At 51.3% G+C, this 18,420-nt stretch overlaps 2 protein-coding genes across 2 annotated transcripts; one reads left to right on the top strand and one right to left on the bottom strand.

Moving 5' to 3' along the window:
* Window positions 1–5,678: 5,678 nt before the first annotated feature.
* TGME49_314110 (hypothetical protein) lies at window positions 5,679–9,875 on the top strand. Its single transcript, XM_018782807.1, has one exon. It carries the CDS (start codon window positions 6,508–6,510, stop codon window positions 9,058–9,060), a length of 2,553 nt encoding a protein of 850 aa, XP_018635386.1. The 5' UTR covers window positions 5,679–6,507; the 3' UTR covers window positions 9,061–9,875.
* Window positions 9,876–9,924: 49 nt separating this feature from the next.
* Window positions 9,925–18,326, bottom strand: TGME49_314100 (tetratricopeptide repeat-containing protein). The gene is made up of 12 exons (XM_002364579.2): window positions 16,690–18,326; window positions 16,194–16,355; window positions 15,636–15,800; window positions 15,067–15,205; window positions 14,480–14,605; window positions 13,890–14,131; window positions 13,413–13,485; window positions 12,675–12,793; window positions 12,341–12,424; window positions 11,527–11,707; window positions 11,129–11,236; window positions 9,925–10,862 (listed from the first exon to the last, which is right to left on the bottom strand). Exons 1-12 carry the CDS (start codon window positions 16,945–16,947, stop codon window positions 10,777–10,779), a joined length of 1,743 nt encoding a protein of 580 aa, XP_002364620.1. The 5' UTR covers window positions 16,948–18,326; the 3' UTR covers window positions 9,925–10,776.
* Window positions 18,327–18,420: the final 94 nt, after the last annotated feature.

The following is an 18,420-nucleotide window of genomic DNA, read 5'->3' as shown; positions in this document are numbered from 1 at the left end:
CCTTTCAGCTCACACAGAGTTTTCGCTCGGTGAAAAGCGACCACTCCTTTTCTCAGAAAGCGAAGTGCGCAGACGCACTGCTTGAGGTGAAACGTTCTCGTACTCAAAGGAATCAGCAATGCCAACATTCTGTAGATTTGTGCGGACATAAGGAAACACGGGTAGAGCGTAGGAACACGGTACTGATCCTCCTGCCCTCTGAGTAGTATTGTCTCGGTGTTAATACGAGTGATGACAGCAATTCATATACCGTCAACAAATACTGACAAATTCCTGATGATGTGAGACGCCCACGTTGTCGATTGCCACGGTCGAAACGGTTAACAGTGGACCAGAAAGGGAAGGAAGCCGTAGACAGATCGGGCGTCAGTCCACCGCGAGACCACCGACGCGAATTTTAGTCACCGATGCCTCGTTTCCGGACATGTTCAGGTGAAGTAACTGTTGCGGGGCGCTCATGCTTCAAAGATGTCATCAGTGTGACACTTCACGTGCACGATATCTGCAGTGAGATGGGTGTGCCTGTCTATCGAAGACCTCGTGTTTGATCCAGGGCCTCGCAACGAGGTGGCGGGTCCAGACGTAATAACCGATGTTGTTCGCAGTGGGAGGAAACGGTCAGACCACCGCCTCCCCTCATCGACTCTGAAAAACGTCGCGCGGTATGCTAGATTCCAACACTTTTCCCCGCGTTCTACCATTGCTTCGTTCAGTCTCGTGTTGGCCGGTTCGTACACCTCTGCAGTCACTTTGCTTTGAGTACAGCGAGAGTCAGATTCTGCAGGTGTCGATTACCTCTGATAGCCTTCCAGAAAACGGAACTGAACCCCCACCGGCAAAATCACTGCTTTCCTCGTCTCGCCGACCTAATGTCGGTCCTTGCTACTGGGTGAAACTTTGGGGTTGTGCGATGAAAGTGTACCCACCACTCGAGTTTTAGAGCTGTACCTCCTTGGTTAGTGGCGAAAGCTGCAGTGCCGATGAAGCTCTAAGGAATTTATCTGAAAAAGTTAGAAAAACAGCCGTTGGAAGACGGAACTGTCGAAAACGTCCCTGTCCTGACAAACGGGACAAGCATTCGACGGAAAAGTAGCTTGGAGATCTATCTTTCCCCGCTTTACAGAGGATTCGGCAAGAAGCTGCAACCGCAGTTTTGGTGACCCACGATTTCGGTGTCGATGATGCAATGCCACACGGCAGCGTGCATTTGCGACTTTCATCCGACAGTGTGGATGGTTTAGAACATGCAGAATTTTTTTCGGAACACACTGCAGGAGAGATGTACACGAGGCGCTTTCTCGCACATCGAAAACATGGGACTCCATTCAGCGCTTTGTATCTTTCTCCTCATTCTTTTTTTTCATCGGGTGTGTCACCCCGAGTTTTTCTCAAGCCATACGCGGAGCTCGACTGCAGTTCGTTGTTGTTTTGACAGAACACGCATTCACACGTAGGTGTATGAAGAGTTTCGTTCCTCATTTTTCTGGGTCATAGATGGCAGCACGCGAGCACTATTGACATAACCTTATATCCGACCCTCAGCTAGCTGTTGTAGGCATGTGTGTTGCTCTGCGACGTAGCTTCAATACAGCTCATTTTTGTCACACTTTGTTTACCATCGCTGGTGTCATAACGCGTTACGTTAATGTGGCGCTGAGATGCGAGACCAATTCGTCATCGATGTCACCGTCCTGAGCTGTCCCGCATTTGTGGTTAATATCCTCCCTTTCAGTAAAGCCACGATAATATGCGAGCATACCGTCTCTGTTTTACCTGCGAATTGCTTTTGTGCTTGCCCCCCCCTCGTGTCTTTTGAGGTCAACTCAGATTCTTTGGCTGCCTCTAGTAACAGTTCGGAAAGGCACTGAGTTGATAGGCGGACCCATAGCTGCTGGATCGGTTCCCTAGTGACACGGAGACTATGTGTGGCAGAACAGTTAGAGTTGGGCTCTGTCATCTCTTTGACGACATCCCGTGCGGCTGTGCAGAAGCGAGCGGCAGTTTTCTTGTATTTCGTTTCGTCTATTCGGAGCGTCCTCGATATTGGTTTCAGAGCTTTGAAGTGTCGCGATGCTTTAACAAAGTACGTGTATAGAGAACGTTGCCAGAGTCTATCGGTTGAGAGAAGTGAAGCCGGCTTTGCAAAACGAAGCATGACATCTTTCTTCACCCGGTTCTGCTTCAGAGAGAAAAAGGTTATCCCGTTGTGTTCTGCGGGAAAAGATGTCGGCGGAGGCACTGGACTCAAACTGTTTTGCTCTCCTCACTTCTTTTCTGTATGTCAATGAATTGGCCGTTCTCCGGCGCGTGTGTCGGTCTTTCGCCATCCGACTAGGAGATCCCAAGTCCTTTGCTTTCTTAGTTAGTCAGCCCCAAGCCATCCAGTTCCCAGCTCAGTGGTACGAGGAGCGCGAGGTCTGCGGCGCTCGCATTCAGCCCAACGAAACTGAAAAGGAAAGTCAACTGGCACAAAAAGCAACGGAAGAAAGGATCGTCGGGGACGAAAAAGAAAGTCAGATGGCCACATGGCCTCATTGCGGACAGGGCCTACCGAAATGTGAAGCAGCTGTCGAGTCTTTTGAGAAGGAAAGCATCCGCGCCTGTGTCACTCTCGGTGACCGTGAGCGCGTGTGGGAGCAGGAAGGTGACAGAGTTACTTGCGAGCGACATCGAAAAGCGACAAGCTTCCTGAACGAGTACCTATCAGTGCGGCCATGTGGCCTGAGACAACTGTCAATTCACTGGACTGGCGGTGTTTCGTGGTCGTTGTGCGATACTTTCAGAAGACTCCTCACCACCGCAGCACCGACACTGGAGACTTTGTCCACTGTTGGCTCGACTTTGACTATGTGGCGATGTGCCTGGCCTCTCGAACTCGTCTTTCCTCGTTTGACGCAGCTGATTATTGCCAGCGATTGCGGGAATTCCCACGTAAGGTACTACCAAGATTGTCTGGATTGGCATTTCCTCTCTCGGTGCCAGTTTCCGGCATGTAAAGGCCTGCGTTGGTTTGACTCCTTCGTGTGGGATGGCGATGACGACGACATTCCTTGGCACGAAATCGTTCTCCACCAGCTGAACTGCCTCTTCTCCTTACTCTCTTCCATGGGGGAACTGCGGCACCTCGCCTTCACAGCTGACTCACGCTACACAATCACACATGTTCTTGTGTACCTCGCCTCTCGGCCATTCTGCACTGTAGAAGAGTTGGAAATCGTTCCTGCGACCCGAAACTGCGACGCTCTAGAGCGGGACTGGCTCCTGCCACAGACGTATTTTGGCAATTCCGTTTTTGACGGAGTGTCTGCGACCATTCAGTCTGTCCGACAGATCTGTTTCGTCTTGAACGACTGCGAGCTCCACGAGTTCGTCCAAACCGGCATTCTTGCCTTTGTGGAACGTGTGTGTCCCAGAGGGCACTTACTTCTCGCTGGAACGGTGCGTTTATCCATGAGCGAGAGGAGAACAGAAGGAACAGAAGGATGCCGCTGTGCTCGAAGACACCGTCACAGGCTGCGCCAAAGGATCTGTGAACATTCGCGTTGCCGATGCGTCACTTCAGGTCACGTTAAGGAGTTCATTCAGAGTCAAAGCATTGCAGAGTTGCATTTTCACGTCCTCGGAACGGAGTGCCCGGCATCTGTCACCGTGACCCTTTCTCGTCCTGGAGTCACGTATCCGACTGCAGAAAACGCGTCGTTCCAACGTTGCACGCTGGTTCCCTCGACGGTGTCGCTGGAGGTTGCTCGGCCTCTGGCCAGACTTCCCCCCTGTCTCTCCCAGCACATAAAAGAAATCACACAACTGCTCCCAGGAATCTTGTTGCGACTCGAAGGCGACAGACGCCATATGGATCAACTTGTCAACATGCCAGGGTTCTTCAGGAATCTTGTAGGTCTGGAGATCGGTCTCAGCGGCGGACAACCCAGGGCACCCAATGAGGAGCTCCTTGCACTTGCATCAAAATACGGACGTTGGCAAGCTAGAGTTGTCCGGCTTCATGACTTGTGGAAGTGGAGAGCGGGTGAGAGTTCTTCCGCAGAGGCTCAAGGAGTCCTTGGCCGCTTGTTAGATTCGCTGGTGCATGATGCATGCCCTAATGTATCTGTCATTGAGTATCGACTAGTTGGGCCTGCTTCGTGGCAGAGGGAATCCGGCGTACAACGTGGCATTCCTGCCCTTTCCGAAAACATGCTGCGCGGCTTTTGCCTTCATCAACGAATAGACATCCAAATCGCCGGTGTCGTTGACGCACGGCAGCTGGGCAGGACCACTGGTCACGTCACAGTTCTCGTCTACCGCAGAAGGCAGCGCCCTGGTGCCGAGTTTGAGAAGCAAGGTTGTTTTCGTTTTCCATTATGAGGCGTTTCCATGTGGTGCCCCTGAACACAGTTTACGTTGAGTACGCTGATACTCATGCGCTCTGTGGGAAGCGAAACGGTATTTCCCTGGTGATAATTGTCATTGATGGTGGACACGAGGGGCACCATGGATCACTGAGCTCTGCCCACCAGCGATTCTTGTAAGCAGGCAGTCTACCTCGGAAAGCTGGGTATGCACGGGTTCGTTCCATTTCGTCACAGACGCATGGAATGCATCTGCAGACGAAAGCGAAACACATATACAACCGTCATATGTGTAGTTTTAGCCAGACATTACATACATCATGTGCAGGGTCACAGCTTATGTAGGACTCTGTCCGCGAGTGCAATGAGAACGACACTCTTTAGATGCCAAAGTCAGAGGTACTGCGAAGTTGACTTCACAATGCTGCTCGAGTCCTTTGTACTAGTACCTCACCTCCACGCTTCTACATATATTGGACGGTATCCCATATTATTCGGTACCTTAGAAAAGAACGAGATCTTCTGACACCACGTTATGGATTCCACTCCATAAAACTCATGCAAATAGGTTGGGGGGGGGCAGTTTCAGTTTCATTCACAGTCAGCGTAGAGAGAGTTTATGCAGTCCACGCAGCAGCAAGATTGACGCCGGCATCATGTTCGATATTAAACAGCCATTCGCTGTTTCATGTCAAGGGTATCAACGACATATCAGCCCCGTAGCTGTTTGCGAAACTGGATCTTGTGTCCCCATATCCGTTTGCAGTTGCAAGCAAGCAACACCTGGCGCAGCTGTTAATATATTGTATACCAATCAATGCTTGCGCGTTGTGTACGGTATCGTTGGAACAACGAACTCGACATAGTGCATCCTGCGTACGCCCCGTTGACTCTTTCTCTCTTCCCTCAGCCCCCCGGCCCCTAGATTTCTGAAAAGACACTAATGACAGACCGCGGATGTTCTTGTCAGCTGGACTAGCTACGTGAAATCCTGCTTCCCTTGTTTTCTTCTGCAAGACATTTCACGTGGAAGTTGCTCGGGGAAGGCGTACGTTCTAAGCCCTTACTTACCTCCTACGTGGTTAACCTTACTCCGGAAGGAGAAAATTTCCCGAATGCCTACGTATCGTGTGTTGCATCAGACAGTGACATACCGAAGCTAATGGAAAAAGACTTTGTTAGACAGCTGGTCGTTGATGTTAGGTCTCATGCGTCTCTCACAATGCTCTTCAGAGGGCCGTAAGTGGTGAACCCGGCGAGACATCGCAGGGTATGGGGGAAAAACAGGGATGCCACGATTTGAGAGTTGCTTTCGTTTCCCATGACATTTGACCCCGATCAAGACGAAAGGAAATGGCTTAGCAGCTTTTCTACGGATGGGACAAATGTGATTGTTGCGTCGCTCTGCTACTTAAGCATCTTTACAACGGTGCGATCCGGGTGCGGTGAGAACCAATTTCAAGCATGGCTTGTCGCCGTTCTCCAAAATATAGGGCGCGGCAAACCTTCCCAGAACTAGATTTAATTTCATTCAAAGTATCAAAGTTGACCAAAAGAAAGTACAGGAGGTGCATGGCTGTCGTCTGGCCCGGCAGTAGGAGCTGCTGTCAAGTCTATCTTTTCGGCACAATTTTCGCCAGCTTCCTAGGCTTTTTAGTTCCGGCTCCCCTTCTCCCAGATAACTTCTTCAACCCTGCATTATTTAGCTCAGTGCATTCGAATAAGGCTTGGTTTTCGGGGCCAACCCCTGCGACACCGTTCTGCCGTACATGCCGTTGCCTGAGACTGGGAAGGTTCATCTTCCTCCCCGCCTTCGAGGGCTTACCTCCACTGGAAGACAAACCGTTTCGGTTTCTGCTGACGCCGTCGAAAGGTTCCAATAAATCATGAACACCCGTGTTTTTTCATGAGAATTCACTCTTTTGGAGTGTGTGAATCGTGGGGAAGCCGTGAATGCGGCCCGTCAACGAGAATGGAGAATCTTGAGCCACGCGCGTCCACAGCTACTCATCTAGTCTTGGCAGAGGGGGTGCGTTCCTGAGGCGGTTCATTTTTCGCTGAACTGTCGCGTTCCCTTGCTCTTTTCCGGATATGTTTGAAGTGGGAAACCGAGCCCGTTTCTGCAAAGAACCCAGCGGGAAAAAAGAATGTCTCGATCAACATGGGTGCAGGGTCACCCCGGCCCCTAGCTAATTCCGTTGAGCCGGGGCCCGGCCTTCTGGACCTCCTTGAGGAGGGGTTCCATCCGCTTTTTTTTCGCTTCTTCTACGTCAACGAACTTCCAAATCTTCGACTTGTTTGCAAGGCGTTCACAAGATGTCTAGGACCGGAGCAGGCCGCCGCGGCGCTCCGCCAAATGAGAGGTCTTGCCTTTCCAGCTCAGTGGCCAGGCGGGACCAGCCGTTCGGTAGAACCCTCCACGTTGTCCTCACGTCTTCAGCGAACTGGCAAAGAGTGGAAACCCCCCGTCCGATCCAGTGACACATCGCATGCGTCTTCTTTGGGGTCAGGAGCAGAGTTGTGTCCACCTGCCTCGGCGGGGGCAGCCGCCAGGTTTTCGGCAAACTACAGAGGAGAGCATTTACCGGAGGTAGCGCCGCCCGGAGACTTCAACTTGCTCAGCCACTTTGTAAATCTCAGACCACCACCTACTCAGCTCTCAGAGTTGTCACTGTACTGGGACCAGAGCGTGCACGCAGCAGAAGTCTTGCTGCCGCTCTTCAACAAGCTTCTAATGGTGTCGGAATCCATCCAGACTCTGTCTGTGCAGACGCGGACAGCCGCCTGGTCAGCCCCCGCAGATATACAGTGGCTCTCCATGGTTTTTCCCCGCGTAAAGCGACTCCGAATTCACCACAGTTTCCTCCGCCGAGCTGGGCCGAATGATACTTTTTACGGAGACTTGGCTTTCCCACCGGGTCCGTATCGGCGCCCATTCTACCTGCAGCGGGGGGAGCTTGGACGGACGCTGCAGCCCCGCCCTCAGCTTCTCTCCAGGTGCGTTTTCCCTGCTTGTGAGGACCTAGAGTACTTCGAACTATGTGAAAACGAAAGGACACAGGGCGTCGAACTCGTGCCTTTTATTCGTGGTCGGGAACTCCATACGCTCATTCACCTCTTTTCGGTAATGGCTCCCGCTGTCAGGAGAGCCACGGTCACACTTTGCTGCTTCAAAGCGTTGCCATTCGCAGTACAGGGAATCCTAGATAGCATGGCGCATGAGCAGACGGACGCAACCTCACGGAATATCTCCACTTCGTCACAGTCCAGAAGCTTCTGCAGGGCTTCAGAGGACTCAGCATTTCCTGGCAGCTCTCTTGAAGAACTTCAGGTGATTCAGAGCCTTCCAGCATGTTTTGTGGAGGATGATGATGTGGAAGATACCGAACTCGAAGCGGCCTTCCCAGGCGTACGTACAGCGGGCCACAGAGGGTCGTCGGGGGATACGGCGCGCGATCGGCAGTTCCGGAAAGTTCTACGGAACTTGAAAATACTTCGTCTGGTTGTCCAAGACGACGACATGAAAGACGTTTTCGACTTCGCCGTCTTGCCGATCTTACGACACCTCTGTCCCGCGGTCCAGCCCGTCTATGAGGGTACGGCGACTTTGCCGCTGGAGGTTGCTGGGCGGGCACTTCATCTTCGCATTCCCTCAGGCCAGCACTCCCTTTTAACTAAGAGAAGCCATGTCAACCGAAGGGATCGGTACGGCAGGAACCGCTACCCGGGGAGAGGCGGCCCGCTTGCTGACGCGAGTCAGGAATATCTAGGAAGTTTCGATGCAAACGTCGATGGCGTCTCTGCTGGCGTAGTTGAAATGCTACGTGATTGGGTGACACGGCCAGAATGGATGGAGATTGGCGTGTGGAAACATATTCTAGAGCGCCCACCGCGCTTACACTTTGCCAGTAGCTGGTGGCACGCCAACGTAGTTGCTGCATGCGCTGAGGCACTCGGTTTTGCCGATGTAGGACGCGATACCGGAAGCGAGAGCCAGCTACACTGTAGTGCATCCTGTAGCAGTCAGAGGCCTGCGACTGGCCATCGGCGAGCCAATCTGCGAAACGCAGAGCCGTCCGCCCCTTGCGAAGAAGCTAACTTCCTGCCTCCGCAAAAGCGAAACCTACACACCTTTGTGTTGCCGACAGTCACAGTCCACCGCATGTTGTGGGATTACGATGCACGTGCATTCGAAGCTCTTGTTGCAGCCGTACCGCACTTTGTATTGGCGATTGACTCGCATAGTGCAGCACTGCTGTCTCGGTGGCCGGGACCTGTACCGAATCTGCTAGGCCTGCAGATTGATCTGTGCAAGTGGGGAAAGATTCGCCTCTGTCGACAGCATATCACTGCGGCGAAGACGCATGCACGCCACACACGGTTTCTCCGCCTTTTAGACTCCAACCGCCTCGAGTATAAACCCGTCGACTCCGCCACAAAAGAAGCTGTGGACTCGTTCGTTAACGACCTGCTCACTGTCTGCCCACATACACAAGTCATTGAGTACCGCAGAGTTTCTGTCGAGTACACCTGGCAGATGGAGGGGGGGGTGTCGGGAGACACACCGCCGTTCTCTGTTGACAAACTCTGCAGCAAGGGTTTCCACGTCAAGAAGACCCTTCACGTACCTTCCTGTGGAGGGAATCTCCTGCCCAGTAGTTGTAACGCCTCCATAATCAGCATTTTGTTTGTACGGAGGAAGCCAAGCGTTTAACTGAACGTCAAAAGGTCGGCACTTGGAGGCATCCCAAAAGCGGCCTCCGCACGGTGACCTCCACTAACCGTGTCACTTCTCTTCACGACAATAACTGGAAATGCTCTACACCAGCTCCTAGACGCAAGGATTTTCGATTTCAAGTTTGGCAAGTGACCCGTGGAGGAACGAGACGTTAGAGCTCGTTCGGGATTCGCCTTCTTCCTCCGTTCCGCCGCCCTGTCTACTTCAGGTGAGGGCAGAACGCGGGGTGAACGAAGCAGCAGAGCGCATTTCTGTCGGATTGTGGTTGCGATCGTTTAAAGTATGTCCGAACAGCCTCACGCGTGTTGCTCTCTGCCGATGATGTAGATCTCGTTGCGAATGACCGCTCCCAAATCAGAGCCGTTTATGATCGCGGGAACACGGAAGGGAATCTCGTGGATGCCATTCAAGCCGTTCGCTTCTGTATCGCACCTATCGTTCGAGGTGTTCCACCTAGAAATCGCATGGTTGCCTGACATTGAGCTGCTGTTTTAATGCCGAAGATAGAGCGCGGGATTGGATACCTAGCGAAATGCGCTCTTTGAAACATGAGTAGCGTGCGGCCCCTGAGCTAATTGAATTCGATGGCTGTTTAAACATTTGGGATCAAATCGAAGATGGAAGTTAGACACTCTGCATGATTATAGGAAGTGATACACCACGCTTCCCTTGTGATCGCTGCTGTCACGTCTGCTAATCATCACGTCGAAAACTACCTTTTCCCGAGCACGAACGTAATTCCGCTTGATTTCTTTGCTGTCAAAAAACTGCGTTCTGTGGCGGACCACCGGAATGGAATAAGGACGAACCACACTCGACACGTGTGGCTTTATGTTTTCACTGATTTCACAGTGGTTGGTGAGGTAGTTTTTGATGTTGCATTGATACTATCGAAAACATATTCAACCCAAATGCGCAATCAACGGAAGGAGGACCTGAGAGCGCGAAACAGGAAGACACTCGGTACAACCGGCCGGCAGAGATATCACGCGTTTCCAACAGAACAAAGACGTCCATGCACTAGAGAAGAGAGACGCAGAAAACACGTTCCTCAAGAGCGACATGGAAGAACACGACAGACAGCTACCTGCGGTTTACCCCTGTGGAAAAACCGCATGCATGCGTAGCACAAGACAAGGTAAACAGGCACCCATTCATAAAGGCAAACAGCGTCATAAAAATCTCTACAGAGTGACAGAGAAGCAGCACCCTAGCCACGCAGTGACGTAGACACACCGGCAAACATATCGAGAATATTCATTTGTTCGGAAAGACACATGTGCACGTGGGCGTGAAGCATAGGACGAGGTAGACGAAAAAACCGGATTCTGGACGCGCCTCCCGAGAGGCGGCGAAGACAGATAAGTCGCCTCGAAGCGAAGGAACGGGATCCGGTGCCAGGTCTACGCACACCGCAAATGTCGTGAAACGAGTTGGACTACTTGTCTAGGTCTCGGTCTTTGTTTACCGGATCCAAGTTCTATTGTGCTCTTCACGACCATCATGTTACGTGCAATAAGTATAGAGGTATCCAGCATATACTTGTAAACCCAGCATTTATATATACCCGGCCATTCGATTCTTGGTCGACGCGCGCCGTCGTCACCCCCGCGTTACGACTGCTCATTGGGATCTTCAGTCTACTATGAACATTCAGCGGGAAGGGGAGAGGCACACTCCGAAACGGCTTTTTTACGCTATCTTGGAGAAGTCTGAGAGAAATTGGTGAATCTGGTGGACCAGCTGCTTCTTGAAGGCCTCAATGCACTCGTCGACAACTGGAAAAGAAAGCAAGACAAGGTTGAGAGATGAGACACGCGAAAAGCAAGGCAAAGACACGAGTTTTTCGCCAAGATATAGAGCAGTCGCTTCCCCGCACTTCACACCGTGTGAAACACAAAACCACGAAAGGACCGCATTCGCGTAATTCTCTCCAACCACAGAAGCAACAAACACCAAGAGGACTTCCCCCTGAACCTTTGAAAACAACGGATCTCGAAACACAAGTTCTACGCTGTATGTACACTCGACTCTTGCAGCTTACTTGGTTGGTTCCGGGGATCCACTTTCTGCTTCATTTTGATGCGACTGCCCGTCAGCCACGCCTCGCCCTTGCCGTCTGCACTGCTCACTTCCGGTAGAGTAATCTCTCCTGCAGAACACGCGGCCAGTACACCCCAACACCTCTCTGTTCCTCCACGACGGTGGCTGTCGTGCTACACCCCAGCTATCGTCAGGTGTACGTACACCCCGACGGACATATGTGGCGCACCTGTGGCCAGGGGGAGCCACTCTGAAACTAGAAAACGCGCGAACTCAGCACAGCATCGGAAGAAAAACACCCCTTTTGTGCCAGCCGTATCGCCTTGGCGCTCTAGAGCCCGCCTGCCTGCGCTAGAGTGCTGCCTCCGTTTCCTCTTTCGCTTTGCGCGCACTGCGTACCCTTGTAAGAGAACTTGGTGCCATCTTTGTCTCCGGCAGTCGGCACGAGTCCACTGTCGGGAAGCGAGAGTTCCCCCGAAACTTCGAAGACGACCGTGCATGCAAACTCAAACAGGAAGCGTTTCGTCCCGCGCATCACGACGACCTGGGCATCTCCCGTCAGTCCTGTCACCTCCTTGCACTGACAGCGACGACACATCCAGACAAAAGGCAATCACCTTCAAAGCACGCTTAGTTCCGTGTCATTCGAAAAAAAGAGTCACCCACTCGAATCCTCGATGTCTCCACGAGGGAGCACACGGACAGCGGTTCTCGAAACAAAGACACAGACTTTTGTTTCCGCCAGAAGCGGAGAAAGAAAGCTCCCATTCTCTTTTTCCTCTTCTCGGCGGTACGTCCTGGACCTGGAGAAAGGCACGTTTAACTGGAACTGAAAAGTCGGAGACCGCTCAAGCAGCCACATGTCTGTTTCTGCCTCTCCCCCCTCATACGCCTGTCGCATATGAGGCCCTGCACCTTCTTCCCGAGGAAGACACTCGCGGGCAAGGAACTCTCTAAAGGCGGAATCCTACTCCGTCACCTATGCGTTATTCAAAACCTCTTCTACCGCGCTTCCTGCCACTTTAAAAACCGACTGCATACACTCCGCCGAAGAACACAGCACAGCTCTTCCCTTCGACACATAGGGTGTAAACGCCGCACGAGCGGCCCCGAAGAAATGTCAAAGTCTTTACAAACCGCCCTCTCTCCTGGTTCTTCGTACACGCCCACAAAAGACAGCAGGAATTCCGTTTCTCCAACTTTCTGAACTCACCTTGATTTCTGTCTGCATGAACTGCCCCATGAGTTTCTGCAGAGACGCGAGAGGATCTGCAGAGTCCCCACCCTTTGCCGATCCCTGAAAAAGAGAAACAAGAACTGTATCCAAGAAGACATTTTCTTCTCATCATTTCACCAACGCCGCCGCAAAAACATTTACTCGCCACGAGGTTCTAGAAGTCTTGTTCAGAGGCATTCCACCGTCGTCCGCTGCCCTGGCATGTGCACGCAATTCCCTCGACACAAATACATACATCTAGAAGCAAACGCACATGCCCATTTATTTTTTGTATATTAATGAAGGCATGCAAATGGAGAGTTGTCCGTACCTGGAGAGTGTTGACGAGATGCTCAGGGTTCTGCAGCAGCGAATCGATGTCGTTGCCGCGAAGGACTTTCGCTTCCTTCAGTCGCGCCTCAAATCGTTTTTTTGCCCACTCCGAAACGTCTGAAAAAAAGACAAATCTTCACGAAAAAATCCATCATTCACGAAAATCCACAGACGCTGGCCAAAAGCCGCAACGCCACCGCGAAAGAAAGAAAACAGCGGCTTCCCTCCAGAAAAACCTCCTGTGGAACCTCGGTACGGAGGTTGGCCGACTTCTGCAGAGGTATCTGTAAATCAAGCGGGGTGCATGCGCATGCATCGACTTATCACTATTTGCAGAAAGAAGTCAACAACGAAACACACTTCCAAAAACATCCTCAGAGTTTACTGTGTGCTTCTTAATGGACATCACAGCTGCAACCTAAGCAGATGAATAGTCGTGTGTTTGGGCCATCCGATCAACTGTATGTAAAATTATCCATAGTAATATTCAAATACATACTCACATGCAGCGCAGCTGAATAGGGAAAGAGTCTACAATAGATATGGATAAACATATATATATATATATATATATATATATATATCACAAAAGACTGCCTGTATCTTCACGTACATACGCACATACGCATATGTATTTATGTATGTATATCTATATATACATAAATATACACATATTTTTGGACGTGTAAAACGGGACGAGTAGTTCGCCTACAGAATAGCTCGAGAGATGATTTACCTTTTTCCTCGTAAGTTGTTCCTGCGGAGTTCCAAGAAGAAACGCCGCTCTGCTTGGCTGCTCCACCCGCGGACTGCAAAAGAAGCAAACGTGCGAAAGGAGACACTTGCCCGTCTGCTTGCAGGAGCTCGCCACAAGGCTCTCGCGAGGAGACAAGTCAAAACATCTTCTCTTTCCAAAGTCCCCAGGAGGAGCGCTGTGTGTCCGGCTACATGTGCGTCGCCAGTCGACACTGGGGAAAAAGAAAACAAGCGGAGTGTAAGTAAGAGAAAGAAGAGCACTTGAAGAGAAGAGACGATATGAACGAGACGAGGAGAGGGGAACGAAGAGTAAAGAGAATGAGAGCAGAGAAAATGAAGAGGCGAAAGAAGACATGGAGCGAGGAGAAGCGTTAGAGGACGGGGAAAGGAGAGGCCAGACGGGCAGGGAACACGAGGGAGAAATGGAAAGAAACGAAAAAGTGAAAAACTCTCTTACATTCTCGGCATTGGAAGCAACTGGAGAGCTCCCTGCTGAGGCTCCGGAGGTCGCTGCATTCGCGGCTGGTTCGATTCTTGTCGGGCGGTGCTGAGCATTTAGCTTCTTTTCCTCTTCGGTTAAGTCCCGACGGAAGTAGCAGTACCCCATCTTCTTCGTTTCGTTGATGATTTTCTCGTCTTCTTCGTCGAGCTCCAGAGACTCCACGCCCCCTGTCTTCTTGCTCGTTCTCCCCGAGGAAGCTGCAGAAAGACAATGAAAGCAAATGAAAGAGAATTGACGATGGAGGAGAGACAAGAGAGAAGAAGTGAGAACAGAGAGAAGCGAAAAGAGAGAAAAAAAGCAAAAAGATAGAAAAGAAGCGAGAAACGAAGAGAGAGAAGAGAGAGCAGAAAAGAGCAAAGAAATGTAGAATAGAAGAAAAGACAGCAGCAGCGTATAAGAGAGAGGAAAGAGGATCAAGGAGACGGGCTGATGATTTGTCACACGCATCTAGAAGCCTGGAAACAGAATCAAATTCCTCCGTTCGCTCGAGACAGCACCTGGGAGAGAAGACCTTTTCCTCTCAAAGAACTCCTTCGCAGACGTACCTGTCGTTGACGGAGACGAAGACGGAGAGCTGGTCTGCTCTCTTCGCTGCTTGTCTTTCTTCTCCTCCTCCACTTTCCGGCGCTCCTCCTTCCAGTCTGCAAAAGAAATCTCTTCTTCTCCCTTCTCTGCAAACGCACACAAGCCGAATCTCCTTCCAGTAATTTCGGCGCAAACGCAAGCTGTCTGGTCCCTCACGTGGTATAAATGCACAAAAAAATATACATGTACATAAATACAAGAAAACTTACATGAATGCATGAATGCACACAGATACGAATCTATGATGTAGATAACTATGCAAATAAATAAACAGGCATGCACCTGTACAAATATAAACAATGTGTATGTACTTGTACATATGGAAATAAATATACAGGGCGACTGTGAATTCGATTCTCGTTTAACCTCATGTTTAAACGTGTCAGAGTGTGGCGGTATCGTCATTCGGATACTCAAGGCTCGGACGTTCTGTTGACTGTCGCAAATTCCAGAGTTTCTTCGTTTTTCCAAGATGCCTCGTGCAGTTCTGGGTCGCGATTCGTTTGCTGTGCATCTACCACGATCTGGGGTGTCCGAGAGCACATACCTCTCCTCTCTTCCATTTCCTTTTCCCACATTTCTTGTCGCCTCTTCTCTTCCTCCTCCTCCTGCAACCGCTTCTGGCGCATTTGCTCTTCCCTGTCCGCGTACATGCCCGCGGCTCTGTCGAACAAGCCGCTAAAGGCCTGCGGTAAAGGCAGAGAAAAGAGACAAGGACGAGCTGCAGCGAGTGAAAAAGACACAATAACACAGTGGACGACATAGGCGAGAAAAAAGCAAAGAAGCGGAAAAAGAAGAGAGGAAAGAAAATGAAAATGAACAGCATCATTCCCTTCCCCTCATGAGATGAAGTACGGGTTCACCAGCAAACGTGCAAACAGAACAAAGAGAAGAAAGAGAAGAGCAGCGAAAGAACTCGGTAGAAGAGACGAGACCAAGAAAGAGCATGAGAAGGAGAAAAACGGCCAAGAGAGAAGACGAGAAGAACAAGAAAACAGGGCGAGTGAGGTGGAGCAATGCTGGTGCGGTATGAGACGTCTGGGAAACTCGCAGACGCCAGGGCCTTGCTCCTGGTCACGACAACCCGCAGGGACACTCCTCCCGTTCGCGTCTTACCTTTTTCTTCTCAGCGTTATGTTTGGCAATGCGTTCTTTCACTTTCTCCAGCTCTTTCCGGGCGTCTGCGTTCTTCGGATCGAGACGAGCTACTTGAAGCAAGTCCGCCTTCGCCTCCGCATAAAAACCGAAGGCACTGCGAGCCACGCCCCGACGATACAGAGCCTACAGCGGCAGCCACAATACCAAGACAACAGAAGTCCGAGACAACGCAAACAGCTCTCCACCCTCATTCATCGAGAAGCAAATCTGGACGCAGCTACCTCCATCGACACCTACACACATATACCGGCGTATATGTATAAATACATATCTGGAAGACAGATCTCTACATATATATATATATATATATATATCTGTTGACATGCGCCTATATATATGCCTATCGGCATGTACGTTGTAGAGACTGATTCCTCAACACATATACATGTATAAAATATACGTATGACCTTGAGTAGCTTTGCTTTTCTTGGAGAGAGGGATGCCTTCAGACAGGTGGGGACGAGAAGTAAGTGAAGGTCGACAGACAGGAACTCCGCGTAGCTTTTTCGACGTTACCTTCACATTTTCAGGCTCTTCCTGCAGGACGGCGTTCGCCGCAGCAATCGCCGCAGACCACTCCTGGGTTTTGATGCAGCACATCGCCACGTTCGAGTTCAGCGCCACGCGCAGTCGCTTCGCGTCCGGAAAGTCCAAGTCTTTCAGTTGCTTCAGTCCCTCCTGAAAACAACGTCTCTCGCGCTTTTCACGCATGCAACTCGCCTCTTCCGCGATGTATGTACACCCGAAACTCCATCTTCACACGTATATATATATATATATGCTTGTGTGTAGAAAGATGTTTGTAAATATATATATATATATATATATATATGAGAGGCAGACTGAGTGGTGACAGGAAGGGAGAGAGGTAATCGTCTTCGTTTAACTGTCTTTGCGCGACGTTTGTACAGACGACTTCCGCCTTGTCTGAAATCGAACACTCCACGGGAGACCCGACGATGAGACTTGGAGAGTCTCTTGTTCGCGCAATGCGTTCTCATCCTCGACTCACGGTGTACTTTGCTTTCGCTGCCGAGACGTCTCCACTCTTGAAAACGTCGTTTCCTGCGTCTTTGCAGGAGAGTGCAAGTGTCATCCTTTCTTCCGGGGTTCCGTCTACAGTCTCCTCGTCTTCGTCTTTGGCCTTCTCGTCGTCTGTCTGTACACTCGACAGTGAGTCGCTCATGGCTGCGTCCTCCACGCGGTTCTCCTCAGCATTCGCGACGGGAGATTCCGACAGTTTCGAGTTCTCTGATGCGTTTGCTTCCATTTTTGCTCGCGCTCCGCTGTCTGTTGAGCTTCGTTCGAGGAACGCCCGGGAAAATGTCTGCAGGCTCGGGCAGGGAATCTGTCGGCAGCTCTTAGAGTTTCTCCCAGAGAGAGAGAGGCGCCTTCGAGGTGGAGGCCTGCAAAAAAGTTCTTTCGCAACTGGAAGAAGAGCGCAGGAGACAGACAGACCGAGAGACAGAGAGAGATGGGGAGAGCCGAGTTCTGTGTAGTCGTCTTCTCTGTCACGAGTGGGGCGTCGACTCAAGTGCGGCAAGAGCCACAGACAGGTCAACTGCTGGCCAGGAAGAGCAGCGAAGGACGGCAAAAGTTCTGCGTTTGCACAGGAAGAAGCAGGCGACCTTCAGCGATTCGGGACAGAAACGGCGTGCACTGGGGCGGCTCTCGTTTTCCTCTTTTTCTGCGTCGTTTCTTCACTCTTTCTTCGCGCGCGTTTCGAGATCGCTCAAAGAGACGGGAGCGCGCAGGGGCACAGGGCGCTTCCGTCTTTCGCAGGCGAGACGATTCCAGACGTGAACGAGAAAATAAAATCTTCCAAAGTCAAGCGACGGCAAAGCGAGGAAAAAGCTTCCTCCCCTAAAAGAGCTCTCTCCCGAAATGGGTGCGCACAGTGTCGAGAGAGTGGACGGCGCGGCGCTTGTCTGGATAGAGAAGGAGACTCTTTGAGTCGGAGGCAGTCGCGTTTTAAAGCTTCAAGTGTTCCGCAAAAACTGAAATGGGAGCGAGACTCTCGGAGTGCGTTCGTCGGATCCGGCACACAGCACGCAAATTTGGGGTGTTTCTCCCGCGGTCGTGTGTGCTTTTTTCGCAGGCGGGCGGCGGTGTTCGCGGAGCCGTCTTTCTCCGAGGAAACGTGGAGATTCGTGAACCAATGACGCTCAATGCTCACCGAGGAGAAGAAAAGAAACAAATAGCTCCGAAGAACATCTGCCGAGTGTCTCGCGTTCCCCAGCGCCGCTCTGCAGCATACAGCCTAGCATCTTCAGGTGTACATACACCGCACGCGTTCGGCGAAAATCGCAGCCTTCAGTCTGGACGGTTACCGCTCTGAGCGGCGACCAGGAAAGAGTCGGAAGACGGGGACAGCGCCAGACGGCGAACAAGGCGCGAGTCTCCCGTGGTGAACGAGGAGAAAAACAAACGATTTCCGCGGTGATAGAAGAAAACGAAAAGACTGCCGTCGTGTCTCCAGGTCGGACCTCAGCGCGCTCGTCTCCATACAGACACAACTGCCAGCAGAGTCGCTCGAGAGAGTCAGAGTTCAGGCGGCGTCGAGCCAGATACGTAGGCTGTGGCGGCGTATCGCAACCAATGTATATAGAGCCGAAGAGGAGGTCTCCAAGCCAGAAAATGTGGCTACTTGATTTTCAAGTGTGAGAAGAAATCCGAGTTGGAAAACGCGCTCAGTGGGCTGTCGCGCATTGCAGCCGCGACCTCTTCGTTTCGCCCTTCCAGC

Source organism: Toxoplasma gondii, chromosome XI, assembly GCF_000006565.2.
Source record: "Toxoplasma gondii ME49 chromosome XI, whole genome shotgun sequence".
Lineage (NCBI taxonomy): Eukaryota > Apicomplexa > Conoidasida > Eucoccidiorida > Sarcocystidae > Toxoplasma > Toxoplasma gondii.
The sequence above is the reverse complement of the archived record's forward strand: the minus strand, read 5'-3'. Positions and strand labels throughout refer to the sequence as shown.

Bases quoted from the DNA above. Each gene is read 5' to 3' on its own strand.
- TGME49_314110 (XM_018782807.1), top strand. From the start codon at position 6,508: ATGGGTGCAGGGTCACCCCGGCCCCTAGCTAATTCCGTTGAGCCGGGG.
- TGME49_314100 (XM_002364579.2), bottom strand. From the start codon at position 16,947: ATGGAAGCAAACGCATCAGAGAACTCGAAACTGTCGGAATCTCCCGTC. The intron at 13,486-13,889 runs GTAAGAGAGTTT...CTTCTTTTGCAG, and splicing joins TTGCTTCCAATGCCGAGAAT to TCCGCGGGTGGAGCAGCCAA. The intron at 11,237-11,526 runs GTACGCAGTGCG...CGTGTTCTGCAG, and splicing joins CACCAAGTTCTCTTACAAGG to GAGAGATTACTCTACCGGAA.